The following is a 21,507-nucleotide window of genomic DNA, read 5'->3' on the forward strand; positions in this document are numbered from 1 at the left end:
ACAATAGTTGAACCCAAAAAAAATCACGAACTAAACAAGACCTCAATGATTCTACCCTCAACCTGAGAATGGACAGAAGGGAACCACAACATAGGAATGTCCACGCCTCATCGCAAGTCTCGTTTTGAGTTTTGGGTCATAGGGCCCTCAATTGATGGATTAGCGCCCCTTCTACCGGCTCGAACGAAAGTCTCTTTTAAGAACTTTAGTCCCCGGTCGAACACCGACCAAGAGGAGGTGGGGCTATCTCTAATCATCCGAGATGAGATCTCATAAAGTAGAATTCCTCTAAAATTCTAAAGAAAAATATAATACTAATCTAGAAGGAATCGGATGTTTTTCAATAAGAAGAAATATGCACCTAATTAAATTCGAGTTAAAGAGGGCTGAAGCTGGTTGTTAGGTGTACATTTGAACGATGATTCTTGCGGGTTTAGCCATATTGTCAGTTGGTAATATAAGAAATGTTTAGCCATATTTTATCAACTAGTGAAAAGTACAACTTCGTCATGGCTAAAAACCTTTTAGGGCCTATTTGGAACACGAAAAATTCTTCCTGCGTTACCTATGAAATTGAAGTGGTTCTTGTGAAATTCCTGTGCAATTCCAACGTTCCAAAGAAGCCCAGGATTCCTACTTTTTTCCTATAGCGTATCCAAACAAACATCCCTTTAAAATTCTAATGTTTTCTAATTCTCTATTTTGCAACTGCATTCCTGCAAAATTGCTATGGTTTTGCATTTTCGTGTTCCAAAATGGGACCTAAAATTCTTCCATTTTTCTTTGTTCCAAAGGGAGCAAGAGTTAAATTCACAAAAGAGAAACCATGTCTAATCAAATGGTTAAACATTATTTTCTTTATTTTGAAATCCAAAAGTTTGAACTTAGCAGTGCCAACCAGCCTACGAACCAGCCTCTGATGCAGACTATGAACCATTATTGTCTTTTTAACAGCAAGTGAACAGCAAAGGGATCAGGATATATACTCAATTTAACAATCAATAGTACACTACAGCATAACAGAGTTGATATATTGTCGCACCAACCAGAAGGCACATGTCGAGCAGAAGGCAGGGGATGACCAAAGAAGCTTCTGCTATTTCATGATCTGATCGCACAAATGCAGGTAAAGTTTCAAAGTTAAAAGGTACATCCAGCTATGCTATTACAAAACTGATAAGGTAACAGATCCATCACTCCAACACAAAGTGACAACCGGAGTCAAGATCTACTTTAGTTCAACTTCTCAATTAGTTCGTTGATTTTGTCGCCACGGTTGCCAGAGTCACCACCATCCTTGTAGGGTTTCCTCTTCATCTGAAGCCTCCTCTCTGGACACTTGAGCATAAAGGGCATGAGGAACCTCGATGCATCTCGAAAGTGTGGCCCAACAGTGGCGATCTCATGCACAACATCTTCCAAGCATATGATGCCGTGATCTCCAAGAGCCTGTTTTAAGCAAAGGCACACAAGGAGACTTTCAATGTAATTCACAAGTTAAAACTGAATCCAAAATCTCCATAAGCCATTTTAACCATCTCTCTGTTTTCTAACTCCACAGCCAAAAAAAAAGTAGGTATGATGAGAATGCTTAATCGTGAATAATTTGCTTTTCAGTGATCACTGGATTCACAAATTCACAAAAAATATGTTGGCGATAAATGAGCTGAAAAATGAATTGATCATCCAAATTGAAGTGTTGTTATTAGCTATTACCAGATCTTCTTAGCCTAACTAATACTAGTACCCATAATTGATAACTGAGGACATGCTAGTTCCTTATTGACGCATAGCCTGCAGCAGAGGTCATTTCAATTTGTTTTGATTGGGATCTTCTCAGCCTAACAAATACTAGTACTCAGAAGTCAGAACCGGTGACAGGGATTTAATTCCTTATTGATGAGTAACCCCTGGTAGTTACTTACTTCGATTTGCTATAATCCAATCTTCTTATAACCTAATAAATACTAGAACTCAAAACTGGTGACTCAAGTTCCTTGCTGACCGGTAGCCCACAGTACATAATAATTTGCTTAATAAATCTACAATATATGGTGCAAAAGCATACCTTCTCAATTAGATCGTTGCTGGTAAGAGGGAAAGGCTCCTTGTCCAAGAACCCACGACCCTTCTTGTAAATAAGCTCTTTCACATTCTTCAAGTTTGGAAACCTATTGTGACACAGCAACAAAGCTGAATATCAACAACGCAGTACTACAAAACAACAAGATAATCGATCGCAGCCTTGGAAAATGTTGCTTTCATTCGGTTAAGTTACCCGTAGGTGACAAAGGGTTCAACAATGAGAAGCCTCTTCAGCGTCAACGCGGTGGCCTTGAGGAACACCCCAGTGAGGACCCTCGTCAGTCGTAGCTTCCTCAAAACCTTCCTGATGTTCGGATGCAAGTCCACGGAGCTACAAGCACACGCATCAAACAAGCAACGCTAGCTGTTTAACGCCATTGATGTAAAAAAAAAAACAGCAGGGAGTTTGTTCCGCTACCAGGACTACCACCTACCCAGGGATGCGAATCGCAAAGACGAGCTTGGAGCTGAGCGCCTCGACGGGCGGCTGCTTGCGGACCTTGAGGCGGGTCCTCATCCGCAGGAAGTCGCGCTCCTTGTTGCGGAACGCGGTGACGAAATCCTCGGGCCGCTTGACGACGACCTTGTGCTCGTCGCGGATGCGCTGGCGCTTGGCCGCCTTGCGCTCCCGGTTCCTGACGGCCCAGTCCACGTTCTCCTTGCGCTTCTGCAGCTTCGACTCCTGGACGAACGCCAGCTGCTCCGGGGTCCCCTCCACCGCCATCGGTACGATTATCCGCGACGCTTCATCCCCATTGGCACCCATCCCTTCTCCCTCCGGCGGGCGGGTTCCGCCGGCGGCGGCGGCGGCGAGGAAGAGGACGAGGAGGGAGGCGGCGGCCGGGAAGGAAGAGGGAGGCGAGGGTTTCTGAATCGTGAGGATTTTTTGCTGCTGCTGCCGCCTGTTGGGGGTGTTAAGGACAGTAGATGGGCTGGGCCGATGCAGTGTGGGTCCAGCAAGACCCATCTGACACTAAGTGGGTCATCTGCCTGCGCTTGGGCTTTGTAATTCCAGTTGGGCCGGAGATTGGCAGCTGGGTCCCACCTGCCGTAACGGCGGTCGGTTTGGGTCGTAGAACGGTGGCGCCGCACCCGCACCGCAAGGAAACGTATGAAGCCTTCTGTCGCCGCCGTCCAGGTCCAAATCCAACCCTAGCCGTCAAGGCGTTCGAGCCGCCGCCGCCGCCTCGCACGAAACGCGGCGGAGCCTCCTGCCGCAGCCCCATCCTTCATCGGCGAATAGCAAACCGTGGGTCGTGATCGCCGGAGCTGTCGTGGCCTCGAACCGGGAGGAAGGTATTGTCGGCTTCTGCTCCAGCCGCTGGCTAGTTAGTTTCGGTTTTGTGCGCAGCGCACGAGCAAGTGGTTTGTACATACATACGGTTTCTATCTAAATTAAGCCATCAAGGTGATAGTAGTAGTGCTGATCCGGTACTCCCGTCCGGCCAAGTTGTTCCAGGGGAGTTTGTGGGAATTTCTACAGATTACTGGAACCATAGTTTTCTGTAAGGATGGTCTGCCGACGCAAACCTGATGGCCTGTAGAGTGTATACTACTTTTGTTATGGGTATTAACATTCACAGGGTGCTTCTGATGAAACAGCGAGCTCTCTTGTTGTTAAGTATAACGTTATTTTTCTTTTCTTTTCTAAAGCACTATCCTAGTCGGTCTCACGTCTCCATCCAGCTTGCAGGGCATTGGCTTAAACTCGCTAGATAGACCTGGCCGAAACTTGCTAAATGAAAGAAAGCAAATTCAACGAAGATTTTCATTCTGCGATGAATGGTCAACCTGATTACCGGATGCACATGGCATACATGATACAATTAGTTCCCCTCCCATATGTAAATAGCTAAATGATGTATCTAACTTTGTTGCTTCGGTTTGATGAGCATTCTTAACCTAACTTTACATCTTGCCATTTGCTTACTGGGTGGAATGAGCGCAATCCTGATCATACAAGTAGCATATTGTTCATGCATATCTTGAGTTTCTGTTAGACACTTGAATAGCTGGGGTACTAATACCACACTTTTGCTTTACAAGTGGGATGCAATTTGAAATGTAAGTCTGTTGTGGGCAGCTTGCCAGCAGCTGTAGTGCTCCTTGTACATTGAACTAACTTTACTTGCTTCCTTTCTTAATTGAAGGGCAGAGCTGCTGCCCTTCTCTTTCAAAAAATAAAAGAAAATAAAATAAATGTAAGTTGTCCTTAGCTATATTGGTGCTTACGGTTTTGTTTATTCTGCTCATTCAGGTTTGAACCTTCTTTAGAAATATACAATAAACAATATGGCCGCGGTTGATACAGCTACCAAGGAGATGGAGGCACTGCATGTGGGACAAAATGAAGAAACCAAAGTAGGTAGCCGCAGTGGTTTCTTTGATTTCCATAGCCCATGGAATTAATCATAAATGCTGTTTCTACACAACTCAGAGCAGGTTTGCTTTGGCATCTATTTGAGAACAGAGGGATGGGTATTTTGTTTGCAGAGTTGGTCCTGTTGTAGTCATGATGACTGCTTATTGTTCTTGTATGCTCATGCTCAGTGCAGTGTCATTCATTCCTTGTTGCAATCATGCTTTATCTTAATTCACCATTTTAAGTAATGACCAGAATTGTCCTAATAGTGGTCATTGAACTTTTGACTAGATAACATGGGTAGCTTCCCCAGAACCCAATTTGAAATTGAAAATGATTAAACAAATTCTTTATTTACATTGATTAAGGAACCCTAAATGACATATTCCCCTCGCTTTTCTGTACATTTGCTTTCATAGTGACACCCCCTTCTTTTTGCAGGCAGATCTGATTAATGAAGGCAAAACTGCAAACAGCAATGGTGTGGTTCCTGCAGCTCAGTCTTCACAACCAGAGGATGATGATGAAGCACAAGCTGATGATCCATCTCAAGATGGAGCACAAGGTGGCAACTCTGCCTTGCAAGTTTTATTTGCCAAATTTCTCATATAAGGCTGAAACTCTTTTGTTGCATCTAGCATTTGGGGTAAGGTTAGTCTAACATTTGCCTTTGAAATGGATATCTTCAGAAGCTGCAAAGAAGAAGAAGAAGAAAAACAAATCCAAGTGAGTTCTGCTGTTGAATTGGACCATACATCTTTTGTTTTGTTTTGTCTGTTTCAATTCACCAGGATGTCCCATGTCTTCTGTAGAAAGAAGAAGGGTCCTCTTCAGCAGACAGATCCTCCATCAATACCTGTGGACGAGCTTTTTCCTTCAGGAGAATTTCCTGAGGGTGAAATTCAGCAATATAAGGATGAGTAAGTGCAACTCTATCACCATTTGTGGAATTTTTTTAGAATTAAATTATCCTATGTGAGCATATGCTGATTTCTTATCATATGAAAACCTTCACATCTGAAATGCATCGAGGGAAAAAATTAGTTCCCCCATCCTTTAACTATGATGATTCTGAGCTGATGTTAGGAACTTCCATTAACTGCTTACAAATATGTACGCTATTGATCTTCAGTAATTTATGGAGAACAACCAGCGAGGAAAAGAGGGAGCTCGAACGACTGCAAAAGCCAATCTACAACTCTGTTCGCCGAGCAGCAGAAGTTCATAGACAGGTTTGGCATGAACCCGTCTCTGATAAATTTGCAGCATAAACTTAATCCTGTGTGTTGTTGGCTGCAACTCTGCAATGTTTGTTCTGATTTTCTAGGTGCGGAAATACATGAGGAGCATTATTAAGCCTGGAATGTTAATGATTGATCTATGTGAAACACTGGAAAACATGGTCAGGAAACTTATCAAGGAGAATGGACTGCAAGCTGGCATTGCCTTTCCAACTGGATGCTCCTTGAATTGGTATGTTATTCTTCTATAGCGTTTCCATTGGTACAATATTACATCTGTCATGTTTCCAGTTCTTCATTCCATTCTTGTTGTTGATATGTTGTATCGCTCAGTCTGAGCTTCTTGTTTTAAATATAATTAGCAGCTCTCCTGCTTGATTCGTTTTAAAAAAAATCTTCATTCCATTCACAAACCGATAAGGAAATCCAATTCTTAGGGTCGCAGCTCACTGGACTCCAAATGCTGGTGACAAGACTGTGCTACAGTATGATGATGTGATGAAGCTGGATTTTGGAACACATATAGATGGTCCGCCAATCTTTGCCTTGTTTATCTTGTTTGAGCTTTTGTTATGACTACCTCTGTAGATTTCATATGACTAGCTTATTTGTTCCAGGGTACATTGTTGATTGTGCATTTACTGTTGCATTCAATCCTATGTATGATCCATTGCTTCAAGCAACAAGAGATGCCACAAATACAGGGATCAAGGTAATTTCAACATGTTCCTTTGCACCCTCTGTAGGCCATGCTTCTAAGTTCATAGAGTGGGCTATAAGAGTGCATGATTTCATTTTCCTGTAGTGTTCTGCAAGATTGTACAGAAGTGATATCCTTTGCACAGCGTGACATGATCATGTGTTCATTGGGATAACGATTTCCATTAGATAATTATTGTGTGTTGGCATCTCTCTCTAACTGCTCCTGTGTATAGTTCTGTGTCCTGGCTTAATTTGAATTTCTCCTTTATATATGTCGTGGTCTCAAATTATGTTTATTCTGTTGCAGCATGCATTCATTGAACTTTAACATGACTTCATCACTTCATTGTAGGAAGCTGGAATAGATGCACGGCTTGGTGATGTTGGTGCTGCAATCCAAGAAGTAATGGAATCATATGAGGTTGAAATCAATGGGAAAGTTTTCCAAGGTGCTACAAATTTTGTTTTTCTATTCTGCAGAACAATATAATGTATAAAAGTCAATGACAATTGAAAGTACCTTTTTGTTTGTGACAGTAAAAAGTATTCGAAACCTCAATGGACATAGCATTGGGCCGTATCAGATACATGGTGGAAAATCAGTTCCGATTGTGAAAGGTGGAGAACAAACAAAAATGGAAGAGGGGGAGTTTTATGCTATTGAGACTTTTGGATCTACTGGTATGTTTGTCTTTGTAGCTTCGACTGATTGATGGAAATATCGTAGTGCTACAATGTGTCATCATGAATACTCCCTCCATCCCAAATTGTAAGTCATTCCAAGAATCTTAGAGAGTCAAAGCATCTCAAGTTTGACCAAAATTATAGAAAAAATTACAAAGTTTTGTAGCATCAAATAGATATACTATGAAAATATAATTAATGAAAAACCTAATGATACTTAGTTGATATCATAAATGATTATCCTACCATATAAATTTGGTCAAACTTGAGATGCTTTGACTTTCCAAGATTCTTGGAATGACTTACAATTTGGGATGGAGGGAGTAGTTTTTATTAAAATAAAAAGGATTAGTCACTTCACTTATATCTAGAATGGTCCTTATGGCTGTGCAGCATAAATTTGGTGTCCCTATTTAGACATAAGTTCGAGTCCTCGGTGACTTCTACATTTTGTGAGCTTCATGACATTTTCAGGAAGGGGATTTGTCCAGGAGGACTTGGAATGCAGCCATTACATGAAGAACTTCGACGTTGGGCATGTGCCTTTGAGGGTAGCAAAGGCTAAGCAACTACTTGGGACCATCAACAACAACTTTGGAACACTCGCATTTTGCCGCCGGTACTTGGACCGCCTTGGCGAGACAAAATACCTCCTGGCTCTGAAAAATCTTTGTGATAGTGGTATCATTCAGGTATGTGAAAAGCTCCATCTCGACCCCCATTGTCTGAACCCTGTTGCGGACATCGTTATTCACTGCCTCCTGCTCTGTTCGTGCTTCGCAGCCGTATCCTCCATTGTGCGACGTGAAAGGGAGCTATGTCTCGCAGTTTGAGCACACCATCTTACTCCGGCCGACCTGTAAAGAGGTCATATCGAGAGGCGACGACTACTGATTGCTGCTGAACAGGCTCCTGCTGTACTGGGTTGTTTATGCTAAAGAGTACACACCGTTTTTTTGCACAACCTGTGTGGCTATGTCCATCTGTTTTATGGACCATATGATATGTCATAGTCCAACAAATAATTTGGCACTATTGCTCTGATATTTGAGTTTGGAATATGTGGAAGCGTGTTCTTTTTTCCTAGCAAAAAATGAATCGTACTGCATTCTCTCTCTAGTATATATGATTAGCATTTGTCTGTCGTGGTTGTGTTCTCCCGTTGCTCTTTTGGATGTGCTACTGCTAACTTCAAGTGGCTAGTTTATCCACAACAATCTGGATACAAAATCGAACCATGCAATCTAATTGAAGCTTCTATAAAAAAATTATAACTAGTGTGAACGAAACCGGGGCCAAAAAGAAAAACCACGACAAGTTAAATAATGGAAAAACTCTACTTTTTCTCTTCCAACTTTTACAAAAGTTCACTTTTCCTTTCTCAACTCCAAAACTAAGCAAATCACCTCCCTCAACTTTTCAAACCATGCATTTTACTTTCTTGGAGCGGTTTTGAAGGTAGTTTTTTCAACTTTTCAAACCATGCATTTTACCTTCTTGGAGCGGTTTCAAAGGCGGTTTTGCTACAGTCAATAGTGATTTTGCTACAGTAAGTAAGGTTTTGTCTTTTTTTTTTAAAAAAAATTATTTCGGTTGAATCTTTGAAAAATCATAGTAAATTGTAGAAAAATCATAAAATAGAAAATCTAATTTTTTTGACTCCACATAAGTAGATCTATATATTAAATATATAATATGATATGCTTTAGTATAAAGTTTTTGCTTTAAAGGTTTTGTCCTTTTCTTTTATTTATTTATTTGGCTGAATCTTTAAAAAAAATATAGAAAACCATAAAACAGAAAATATAATTTTCTTATACTCCACATGAGTATATATATACATAATTAACATATAATATATGTATGTTTTATTCTGACAAAATAATTATAGAAGCTGCAGCTATGAATTATTTCAATTAATTACAAAAAACATAGATCTAAAGCTACAACAAAAGAATTATACTAAAGTATACCATATTATATATTTACTAACAAAATTAAATTTTATATTTTATGATTTTTCTGTAATTTACTTTGATTTTTTGAAATATTTAGCCGAAATAAATAAAAAAGACAAAGACAAAACCTTTATAGCAAAATCTTTGTACTAAAGCATATCATATTATATGTTTATTGTATAGATCTACTTATGTAGAATCCAGCTTAGGAAGGTGTTTTGTTCTATTTTAGAGTTGAGGGAGGAAAAATGGACTTTCGTAAAATTTGGGGGGAAAAGTAGACTTTTTCCTTAAATAATTTGCTGCTAGATAGGAAGGAACTCGAGCAATATTTCTAGGCGCAAATTCAACGACGATATAGCCCAAATAGGCCCAATTGGGCCCATCCCGATACGGCCTTCCACAGTGGGAGAGCCCTCGACCTACAGGCCCCACCTGCAGCGAGCGAGGACGTGGGCATTTCCGGAATGGCTCCCTGTCTAGGGTTTTATCTGCGTGCCCTATATAATAATCTCCCCTCCCGCTCCGCCGCCGCCTCCTGCATTCCTTCTTCCCGTTGGATCCCAGCCGCCGCCGCGAGACGAAGAGCTGAGCTCGGCGACTCCCAGGTCTCGCGAGAAGATGGTAACTATCCCTCGAGTCCCTTCTCCTTCCCTTCTCCTCGGTCCTGGATACGGCACTGGCCCATCAGTTCGTCTCATCCATGTTCTGTAACCGCGTCATGAGTTGTTGCTGGGTTGCAAGTTGCTTGTCCGGCTGTATAGGCGATGAAAGTTTTCTAGACGGCGTTCTTGCTGTGACCTTTTAGTGGATTATTATTGTGCAAGAGATTAGTCGGATTAGGTCTTTGTATCCCTGGTTGATTGACGGGCCCAAGCAATGTTACTGCTCTGGTTTTGTAAAATCTCTGTGTAAGTTGCATGCTGTTGTGGATTAGTATTAGCTGTATCCTAGGCTGAGTTGCTGCGAGCATGGAAAGCTTATAATTCCAGTTACTGAATTGTATTTTGGTGTCACCGTGATTATGCCAGTTTATCACTTTTATGCTATGCTTGAGCTGATTACTATAATTTTGGTGCCATTATGCTTTTTATAACTGCACAGTAGCTATAAGAATTCGAAATGTATTAACATGTGATATTGTAAAAAAGACCCACCATTGTAGCTCCAATTGTATATAAACTAACATTGTATGTTAGCATAGCATGTATGTGGGTATTTGTTTTCGTAGTAGTGGCAATGAATTTTTCTTTTTTGCCATCCTGTTCGTATTTTGTAGTTCATTGTCTAGTGTCAACCTATCTCTTTGCTTTGTCTAATCGTTTGTGAAATAAATCTGCAGCCGAAGCAAATCCACGAGATCAAGGACTTCCTTCTCACCGCGAGGAGGAAGGATGCCCGTTCAGTGAAGATCAAGAGGAGCAAGGATGTTGTCAAGTTCAAGGTTCGCTGCTCCAAGTACTTGTACACCCTCTGCGTCTTTGATGCTGAGAAGGCAAACAAGTTGAAGCAATCACTTCCCCCAGGTTAGCACAGCTTTAATTGACATGATATTGTTTCTGTTCTGGTATACGAAAACTCCATTCTGGTTGTAATATTGCCTTGAATTACCCACACTGCTGATCGTCTATTTGGTTATTTATTTCTGTTGGATTGATGTCATTTGCTTTGTTTGAAGTATCTGTGTCAGTTAGTTGTCCCAGTGAAGATAAAATTTCGGTCCAAAGATGGTTGAAGACTGGTTTTAGCTTCAAGCCATCTGACATGTCTTCTTGATTAGTGGGTGACTTGTGGCTAAAACCAATTTTAAGAACCATCCATGATGGCCAATAATAGCTATGAGATCCGAGGGACTTGTATGATCTGTTTCTTCATCAGCTTTCACTCTGAACAAAGTTCATTGTTTTGTTTTTGTTTGTGTTTTCTATTTGACGAGGCTGTGTCCCATTGAAGATTATAATATTTGACCATAGATGAATGATTGATTAGTTTTAGCTTCAAGCCTTTGTTGTCTCTACTCTTTGGCATATAGGCTTGTGGTTAAAACCAGTCGATTCTAAGTTCATTGATGATGGGTAATAGCTATGAGATCTGAGGGACAAGATTATCTGGCGCTTATTGATCTGTGTCCTAAATGTGCTTGTATCTTTGGTCATCTGTTTTGTGATTACCGATTCCCTTTTAATTGTTGCCAACCCTGTTCATTTTGATCTGTCGAATGAAGTCTCACATTTAAAGCACGAATCCGCCATGAAGTTCTGCTTTTTGACTACTCAATGTCCATTGGTGCAGGTTTGAGCGTCCAGGAGGTTTGATTGGATACATGACAAAGTCAAGATGAACTACCAAAGCATCTTTATCAGTAGCAGAGCATGTTATTCTATGTAATTTTGGAACCTAAGCTATTAGACCTGTCAGTGTTGGATTTGTGGATCTTGAATTTTTGGAGAAATGCCAATTTACCTCGTTCAACGATGCACCGTGAAGTTTGTTTCTGATTTGACTGCACGTTAATTCAGATTTATGTCTGTGCCCCTTCCATCATACGTTTCCTCTGCAAACGTAGCTACTGGATTCTTGTGGTTTTATATGATGAAATTTGTGGGGGATGCTTCAGGTTTCCTGTCCTCTTGGAAAATCTCGTCTCGTCACGGTTTGGCATGTGCCTAGAAAAGCAAGGCCTGATAACTTACGCTAAATATTATTGAGCTGTTTTATAATGATGATCACAGAACTTGCCTGTTGAAAAATCTTTTTAATTAAGAACTCAATACTTTTAAGGCCTTGTTTAGTTTGTAAAAATTTTGGTTTTGGGCTACTGTAGTACTTTCGTTTTATTTGATAAACATTGTCCAATCATAGAGTAATTAGGCTCAAAAGATTCATCTTACAAATTACGGGTAAACTATGTAGTTTTTATTTTTGTCTCTATATTTAATGTGCATGCGACCAAAGATTCGATATAACGGAAAATCTTGAAAATTTTTGCGAACTAAACAAGGCCTAAGATCAAGGAAAAAATTGAAAGAAACAAAAAAGAGTACAACCCGTTCATGCTCATCAAAGTTGTTAGAAGCTAGGAAGTAGGAGCCCACCGGCGTCGTGAAGGAGCATTTGGAGAGGTGGAGCCTGCTGGCAACTTGGACGACAAACATGGGGAGGAGGAAGCGAAGGGAGACGCCAGGCTCGTTCGTGGCCGATTCAGATTTCACGTGAAAACAACGCGGGGGAGAAAGCAAGCAGAGGTAGAAGCGTTGCGTTTGTGGTCGTTGGCCTGTTTTTTTTTTTTTTCTTTGAAACTTATAGAAAACATCATGAGAATCAGAATAAGGTGTCCCCCTTTCCGAGAATCATGTGAATGAGATCGTTCTTTCAAAGAGTTTTGCATGTTAACACCTCAAAACTCCCTTAAAAATCATTTGGTAAATCAATGATTATGCCCAAGTGAACAAAATGATATGTATAGCGCTCTCTCTCTCTCTCTCTCAACTCGAAAATGGGTAAGGGTCACCACATGTTGGTAAACGTTTATGTTGATATTGACGCTCATTGCCTACATATTTCAACTCGAAAATGGGTAAGGGTCACCACATGTTGGTAAACGTTTATGTTGATATTGACGCTCATTGCCTACATATTTCACGTTTGGTTTTAACAGCAAATTCCATGCATGATCGTAGCATATATGTATACTGCCAGGCTCGGTAACTACCAAAATGTTTCAAAATAAATCAACTTTTAGAGTTGTCTTATGTCATTTGTTTTTAAGTTTGATCAAATTTATCAAAAAAACACCAGAACTTTTTACATGAAATTAGTATAGTTAGGTACAACAAGAAATGTATTTTATAATGTACTTGTTTAGTCACATATATATTACTATTGTTTTCTAATGAGTTGGTTAAAATTAAGAAAGTTTGACTTTATGACAACTCTACAAGTTAATTATTTTGACAGATGTGGTAACACCAACAACAGCTATGCTTTGTACTTTAGAGTGTGATGCAAAAGAAAACGAGATGTCAGACCAATCTTTAGATGTGGTCAATATGGACATGGGCTTTGAGAGTAAGGAGAAAGAACGATTAAGATGGGCTTGAATAACCAAATCATCTTGGGCCAAATTTCTCTAATTTCGGTAGATCTTTCAGAAGCCATTGCTTCCTCATCATGATTCATGTGTCTAAAATGGATGATCTTATATTCCAAAATCATTAACTCAAAAAGATCTAAGGCTTTGAGGAGGATGCTTTGGGCATTTGGATACTGTGAGGCTTGAGTCAATCATCTCCCCACCTCGATGCTTATCGCCCCCGACATATTTTGACTCCATTTGAGGCCCTGAATCCCAATGACTAAAGTGAGGAAAATTTTAGGGTTTCTCAGGTCACCACCATATTGAGATCAAGTCCCAGTGCGATGATGGTGCCTACATCATACATGATCAGAATGTCAAATCTCTGTGGGAATAATCCGCTGAAAAGCCCATGGCAAAAGAAAACGACATTTCAGTCTCTATGACCGGCTGTTGCATTCTATCCCTGTGCGGATAACTAAACCTAAGTGCCAGGCATCAGAGGAATCCCTCCCAATGACAATTTGTAGTTGCGCAATTACAAACATGCCAAAAGTTCACTATGAGCAAACAACTTGGTGGTGACCAGCCACAGTTCCATGGGCATCTCAATCTCTCATATGTATAGTTACATTGTAGGAACACACACGAAAAAGACTCTTCATTTATAATGCAAAGTGGTGAAATTTTTATGGTAGGCTACTTATTGTATGCTTGAAATATAATAAAAATTTCATACATATTGGAACATGTATAACTTAGTTATAGATTTATTTATGTTTATGCTTGTTAAATATAAATAAATCTATAACTAAGTTATACATGATCCAATATGTATGAAATTCTTACTACAGCTCAAGCATATAATAGTTAACCCACTATAAAATTTTCACTACAATTAGACCATAGAAAAAGCATCTATGCATTATTCCAATTAATTACAAAAAAAATAGATTTAATACTACAACAAAAACTTTGTACTAAGAATACTATATTATATATTTACTGTATAGATCTACTCACGTAGAATCCAACAAAAATATATTTTATTTTATGACTTTCTATGCCTTTAATAAGATTTTTAAAAGATTCAGCCAAAATAAATAAAAAATAAAAAGATAAAACCATCTTTAAAATCGCTTATAACAGGGCTAGAGAGATAAAATAAACAGTTTTAGAAGTTAATAAAGATGTTTTGTCCGATTTTGAAATTAAAAAAAAATAAATTTTCGTGAAAGTTGAAAATTGGCCTACGTGCTCTGTCCACCTTGCTTTCTATATGGGCCTGTGGGCCGGCCGGCGGCGTTACAGATAGATACAATGTATTAGGCCTGGTTTAGTTCCTAAAAATTTTCAAGATTACCCATCACATCGAATCTTGCGGCACATGCATGGTGCACTAAATATACATAAAAACAAAAACTAATTACACAGTTCATTTGTAAATCGCGAGATGAATCTTTTAAGCCTAATTACTCCGTGATTGGACAATGTTTGTCAAATAAAAACAAAAGTGCTACAGTGTCGAAAATCCAAAATTTTTGCAAACTGAACAAGCCTATTAGTACGTGCTCAGAAAGTCGGATCAGGCCCGGCCCGGTGGCCCCCACACGCATGTGGGATTGTACCCCCCTGGCAAATGAATGATCCATGTTGCCCTAAAAAAATGAATGATCCATACAATCCTATTCATGTATAGTACTGTATACATATGGTTAAGGTTTTTTCTCTTCATTTTATGGAACCCGGGCTGGCTATGTGCATGTAGTTTTTAGGCCTTGTTTAGTTCCAAAAAATTTTGCAAAATTTTTCAGATTCTCCGTCACATCGAATCTTTAGACGCATGCATGGAGTATTAAATATAGATGAAAATAAAAACTAATTGCACAGTTTGGTCGAAATTGACGAGACAAATCTTTTGAGCCTAATTAGTCCATAATTTGACAATTTTTGTCAAATACAAACGAAAGTGCTACAGTGTCGATTTTGCAAAAAAATTTGGAACTAAACAAGGCCTTATCCAAAACTCTTAGAAATCTCATAGTGCTCGAACACGACACACACTGGTGGTAGCGGTAAGATGGTAACTGCCTCGTTCGTTTGGTTGATAAGCCGTGGCAGAAAGTACTTTTGGTTGATTTATAGTAACAAAAAATATTATTGAATGCTGGCTGATTCGGCTGATAAGCTCAAGTAAATTATTGCCCGGCCTATTCTTTTGAGTTTATCTATTAAATCAATCAATCATTTAACAATATTTTTTTCTTTCTCAACAAATCAGTAAACAATGGTTTTATGCGCTAGCAAGCTTTGATTCTCTTTTTTGTCATAATGTCAGCCATTGCCTGCAGATGGCGATGGATCGTTGATGGGAACATGATCGAGGCTCATCATCATCTCTGCCTTGCCCATGCCCACGTTGGCGCGCCTGACATGCTGTTCAGCTGCCACATGCGCATGGAAATTTATGAAACTTAGAGGCGATTTGTATATAGATATAGATATAAACGAAAAGTGCCAAAATTAATTCCTTTTGCACAAGTGCGACTGTGCGAGAGCACATGCTCACCAACTGTTTTTCAGTTGCCTCACTGCATTGGTCTTCTCTCTGTGTGATGACCTGTCTGGTGGACCATATGCGGCGCTTGACAGTATATGCAGCAGCAGATCTGGAGTAGATTAATTATTGCTAATAATCACAATGCTTTGGGGGCCGGGGCCTCGATCTCACTGTCACAATGATGGGTGCCGGCATGGTGAACGAAGTGTTCATTTGAAGCTTTTCCCATTTTATTCAAATCAGTTAGGCCTTGTTTAGTTTTTCAGATTTTCCGTCACATCGAATCTTTAGACGTATGCATGAAGTATTAAATATATACAAAAATAAAAACTAGTTATACAGTTTGATTGGAATTGACGAGACGAATCTTTTGAGCCTAATTAGTCCATAATTGGACAATATTTATCAAATATAAATGAAATTGGTACTATTCACATTTTGCAAAATATTTTGCAAGTAAACAAGGCCTTAGTAGGAAGGCACGCAAATTAGTGTTCCTGTAGGCTATAACAAAAAGTTAGAGATATGGATCGGAGGCACAAGCATTTTATTCGTCACATATAAGTATGTACATGTATACATGCGTTTAGATATCTAAATGACTTTTGCTTTAATTTACACATAGTAAAAGTTAAAGCGACTTATAATTTAGAATAAATAGAGTAATACTCCATACTTTCAAAGGGGGGAATCACATTATCAGGCCATCAATGGCATTAGATAAACCAAACACTGAACTTTTATAAGCGAGTTAATACAATAAAGTAATAGTTGTACTTGTTCTTGTGTATAGTACAGCAGTTCCTTGCAAATTGAGCAAAGGCACGAAGATCCTTAAAATGGAATGCGACAGTACCAATTCGAGAGTGGAGCCAGAGCATCTTTAATACCCCTTTTTTAATTTGCTCTTCGAGACCTTGGGTCGATGGCCACACGGTTTTGTTTTTCCATTTCGAGAAAAAAGGTGGAGGTCTTGCTTGCTTTTCCAGGTAACTTTTGTTGTTCTTTAATAACAAAAATAATTTGGGTTCGTGCCATGTAGCTTCACTTCTCTTTGGCCTTCTGCTTTCTAGAGGAATTATACCATTATCTATTTTTTTAAAAGAGGGCCAATTTAGGTGAATTAGCTAGATGGATTCATATTAAGTTTAAAATAAAATATGCATTTAACTACATTTGTGTTGGCAAGGACTTAAACATGTATAGTCTTGGATTTGTTTCGCTGAAATTTAGCTGATAAGCCGGCCGATGCTTATTTGTTGTGAGAAAAAACATTGTACCATGTCTGATAAACCGTGTTGATAAGTTCAAGCGAACAAATAAGTGAGTTAATATTTTCCAACTAATAAGACGAGTGATGCTTATTAGGCATGGTACAATATTTTTTCTCTCACAACAAATAAGCACCAGCTGGCTTATCTGTCTTAGCTTCCTAACATAAAAGGAAAAGAAAATGAACTATACAAAGTTTGAAGTGAAAGAGAGCAAGAACCATTCTATACATATGAGTAGAATACTAGTTATTTTAACATCTAACTTGCACGATAGCTCGATTTTCAACATTGAACTATGAAATGAGGTATTGAACGTCCTTGAATAGGCAAACTTTGTCCTTAAACTAGTTTCAAAGGTGGTTTTCTATTTTCTAAAAACAATGAAACCAGTGGCGGAGCTCTCGGTATGGCAAGGTGGGGCCACTGCCATACCTTGAGCTTGTCTGATACCCACTGTAGCATGTTTTTTCATTCGCTAAAGATGCTATAAACTATAGTGGATTGTTCTGTTAGACCATATAAGCCTGTAACACCCAAAATTTGATTTTCAAATAATAGGATTTAATTTAATTTATTTAAGTACTTTTGTGGGCATAGAAATCTAGCAACTAAATAATTATGTGGGAATTAAAATTCAGTATAGGTTTAGCAACCTTGATTGAGCATTCATGCTGGAGCATCTTTATTTATTTGTGCTGCTGGTATATGTTGGATTTTATTTGCTCTCAAAATTTGATTTTAAAAGGCTTTGGAAAATTAAAAAAAAAAAGAAAAAAAAAAACAGCCGGACTCGGCTTGGTGGCCAATTGGCCGTGAGGCCCAAACTGGCCAGCAGCGCGCGCACTCTCTCCCTCTCCCTCCTTTCTTTGGCTGACGGTTGGGGCCCCCACGTCAGCGCCCTTTCCTTCTTCCTCCCTGCCGTGCTCGAGCAGGAAACGATTCCTCACCGAATCGGATCCGCGGATCCCGCGATTTCCTTGCCAAGCGCGCAATCCGACCACTATAAAGCTTCTAGCATCGCTCCCTCGACATGTTTTCGCATCTAGGTCGCCAAAACCGAGTCCCCGTGCCTTGTTTCGCGAGTTCTGGATCTCGCCGGGAGCTCTTTCCGCCGCCGCGCGTGGACACGCCCCTCTGCTAGCTCTCGGCCCGAGCCAAGCCCCCAGCTTCGTTCGCGGTGAGCTTCTCGCCCTCCCGGTATTTTCCTTTCAAAAAACGGTGCTCGGAAAGGAGAAGCCGAGGAGCTCCGGCGAGTTTTCGCTCTCTGGCCATGGCGGCCACCGCATCGGACAGGGAGAGGCCAGCCGGCCACCGCCAAGGACCCCAGGAGCAGCTCGTGACCATCCAACCGACGATCAACGGCCGAGATTAGAACATACCTGTTCGCAGGGAATTTTCATAAAGAGTCCCTGGAAAGATTGGTTAATTACCCCGCGGTCCCTGGCGCCCTGGCACAGATTACGTTTCCTTTGATTGAAAGCGTATTCCTGTCTGTTCAACTTGGTTTATGTTTTCAGCTAATTACAGAACTGCCACTGAACTTAGATAGCTTATAAAATATTCATTTTAACTCTGTTTTTGTCCATTCAAATTGCGTTAGGTTCGTAATTATATGCTCTACATGATAGAACTATTTATTCTCTGTTTTGAAACTTTTTAATTTTCTGGTACTATTTAATTAATTATTTCTCTATAGGAAATCTTAGAAAATTCATAACTTTCACGTTTTAATTCCGATTTTCGTGAACTTTACGTTTGTGTGATCGTAGCGCTGCGTAGAATATTTTGATAAACTTTTATATTTGTTTTACCACTGTTTGGTGTAATGTTCTAATTATACCTTGTTTGCTTTGTGTATGATTGTCTCCATTGGATTGCGTGTTGTTGATTGATGTTTGGGAATAGACGGTGAGCTGTACGTTGGTGATCAAGACCAAGCTTTTGAGGACCAGCAGGCTCAGGAGAGCTTTGAGCAAGGCAAGTATAACTTGGGACCATCCTTGTTACCTATTCACTTATAACTACATATATATATCATATGCATGCTACCACCTTGATGACCGTAGCAAAATCATAGATGATTGTTATCCTGAATTCCTTGTTACCTATTTGGATATGCATTTGGGAAGTTCTTGCTAGTGCTTGATTAATAATCCATGATCTTGTAACATGAATATTTGAATATACAATAAACAATAAAATAAGCTTTCTAGCAACTTGAATATAAAGGGTGGAAAGAACTCTAGCTTTTGCTGGATTGATCTTGACCCTCCATAAGGACTTATCCCTTGGCAAAAGCTGGGACAACTCGTACAACCATGAGGGCTATATGGCTCTGGCTTTAGTCAAGTATGAGTAAGCTTTTCTAGCTTGTTAGAGGTTACCCGAAAGGGCGGAGGGGCTGAACCGTTTTGGGTATAGTGCGAGCCCCTGTCCTTATGTGTATAGGCTGCGCGTCATTGTGCCATTCGGAAGGGGGGTATCTATATCTGCGCGCAAAGGAAACCTTGCGGCCCTAACTTGTTAGACGAACCTTTGAAAGACTTCATAGTGAACCCTGCCGGTTTTCCTTGGAAGTGAGCTAAGAGGTCGACGGGCCTCGGGCAAAAGGGTAAATCACGACTCATGGGTAAAGATGTACAACCTCTGCAGAGTGTTAAATCTGGTATACTAGCCGTGCCCACGGATACGGGCGGCCCGGAAAACTGACGGAATAAACGGACACTGAAGAACGTGAATAATGATAATAAATGATGGTTTATTATGTTGTTTATATGTGTTATTCTTAATTCTTGTATACATTGATCATGTGGTTATGGGATTTAATTATGCTACCTTGACATTTGCTATCCAATGATTAAATATGTTATCAACTATTAAAAGCTAAATGCAGTCAAACCAGTGTCAGCTATTTGAGCCTCATGAACCCCTGGTTATACTTGTTGAGTACGATATGTGCTCACTCTTGCAATTTCCCAACACCCCAGGATATGATAATGAAGGTGACTGGAATGAGGATTATCGTTATGAGTACTAGGTTTGGAGTCAACCAGTCAACAGTGTCCCTGTGTGGAGCTTCCGTCGAGAGCGTTGTTTAATATTATTATCATTTTTGTGTAAGACTATGTGATTTATTATGTTCCGCTATGTAATAAACACTGCAATGGTACAATTGAGATTTGTCTACTTATGTGTGCGACTATTCCTGGGGCACATATGAGTCTTTTATGCATCCTATTTTGTTCTTAAAATATGGGTGTGACAAATTGGTATCAAAGCTTTGTTGACTGTAGGACGCAAACCTAGTTAGCAAAGGGTCAAAAATTTAGGTCCTTACTTTACTTACTTCATGCTTCCCACTATGGTCTTGTTATTTGCTAAAAGTTTATGCTTCTCTATCTTGCTCTATTGTGAAATTATTGCATCCATCTGATCTATGTCTAAAAACTTTTTGTAGATGCCGCCTCGTACCCGCAGTGCTGCACGCATGGCTGCTGAGGAGTACCGTGCCATGTTCAACCTAGGAGGACAACGTGTGGATGGAGTTCCTGAGCTGGAGGATGAGGAATCAAGGGTGGAAGCTCAGGAGGAAGGACCTGAGGATGAGGAGATGCAAGATCTACCTCCACCACAGTCTGCTAATGCAAGGATGGGATGGACTACTGAGCTGTGGATTCTAGAAGCAGATCCCAAGGCCTTCTTCCATGAGAATTTGGTGTTAACATTGAAACACCATTACCCGGATTTGCAAGCCACACTGGAGTATAACTGCACTGAGCACAAACACCCGCTGAGGAGATCACTTTGGGTTGCAGAGCTGATAGTCAAGACACTGGATGCCACCAAGGGGATTCGAAAGGTGGAATCAAAACACATCGCTCGAATCAGCCGGGACACGATGAGAGAGAGCATGGCAGATGCAGCTTACCAGGCCTTGATCTTTTACCGTGGTAGACGCTTTGAGGATGTTCAGTACAATGCAACATACCACTATCCTCGCTTTGTACCAGAGAAGATGACTTGGGCCATAGAAGTTGCAGATGCTTCACAACCAAAGCTTCAAGCACAAGTGGAGTTGACTTATGAGCTGACACTCAAGGTGATAGAGTTGGAGAATGAACTACACCGTGAGAGGAAGCTGCTGGAGAAAGAGCAAAGGGAAGCGGATGACCTTCGAGCGGAGTTAGGCCGCCCCAAACTTCATAAGAGGCTGCATGTTGAACCCATCTTGAAGGATGCTGCACCCGAGGAATAGAAAAGAACCCATATGTAATAGGAACGTTAGTAGTTTACGAGTTATTTCGAGTCTTTTGCTATTGTGGCGTGAACTTGGGGTGCTTGCTGATTTGTTATTATGAATATGTGTGATTTGGATTTTTGTAATGAGTGCTGGGACTTTGTGGGCATGTCCACAAGTTCCCTAGTTAAGAACCTTAAGTAAGAACATGAATAAATAGTGGGTTGGGGTCATATCCTGTTTCTGTCTTTTGCTGTTTTCTGGAGCAGTCTGCAATGATTCTGGAATAAATCAAATTCTGCTCGTGCAATGTTCATCAAATTTTTCTG

General features: G+C 40.2%; 3 protein-coding genes across 3 annotated transcripts; 2 read left to right on the forward strand and 1 right to left on the reverse strand.

The window, feature by feature from the left end:
* Positions 959-2,967, reverse strand: LOC8060904 (60S ribosomal protein L7-2). Its single transcript, XM_002445722.2, has 4 exons — positions 2,520-2,967; positions 2,279-2,416; positions 2,069-2,171; positions 959-1,449 (listed from the first exon to the last, which is right to left on the reverse strand). Exons 1-4 carry the CDS (start codon positions 2,849-2,851, stop codon positions 1,234-1,236), a joined length of 789 nt encoding a protein of 262 aa, XP_002445767.1. The 5' UTR covers positions 2,852-2,967; the 3' UTR covers positions 959-1,233.
* On the forward strand, positions 3,182-8,215 carry LOC8060565 (methionine aminopeptidase 2B). Its single transcript, XM_002444607.2, has 13 exons — positions 3,182-3,381; positions 4,343-4,446; positions 4,889-5,012; positions 5,137-5,173; positions 5,260-5,367; positions 5,580-5,679; positions 5,775-5,920; positions 6,126-6,217; positions 6,306-6,400; positions 6,743-6,839; positions 6,928-7,071; positions 7,549-7,766; positions 7,858-8,215. The coding sequence occupies exons 2-13, from the start codon at positions 4,378-4,380 to the stop codon at positions 7,966-7,968; spliced, it is 1,341 nt and encodes a 446-aa protein (XP_002444652.1). The 5' UTR covers positions 3,182-3,381; positions 4,343-4,377; the 3' UTR covers positions 7,969-8,215.
* Positions 9,503-11,573, forward strand: LOC8060905 (60S ribosomal protein L38). Its single transcript, XM_002444608.2, has 3 exons — positions 9,503-9,656; positions 10,375-10,558; positions 11,325-11,573. The coding sequence occupies exons 1-3, from the start codon at positions 9,654-9,656 to the stop codon at positions 11,345-11,347; spliced, it is 210 nt and encodes a 69-aa protein (XP_002444653.1). The 5' UTR covers positions 9,503-9,653; the 3' UTR covers positions 11,348-11,573.

The sequence above is a fragment of the Sorghum bicolor genome, chromosome 7 (genome assembly GCF_000003195.3).
Source record: "Sorghum bicolor cultivar BTx623 chromosome 7, Sorghum_bicolor_NCBIv3, whole genome shotgun sequence".
NCBI classification, from domain to species: Eukaryota; Viridiplantae; Streptophyta; class Magnoliopsida; order Poales; family Poaceae; genus Sorghum; species Sorghum bicolor.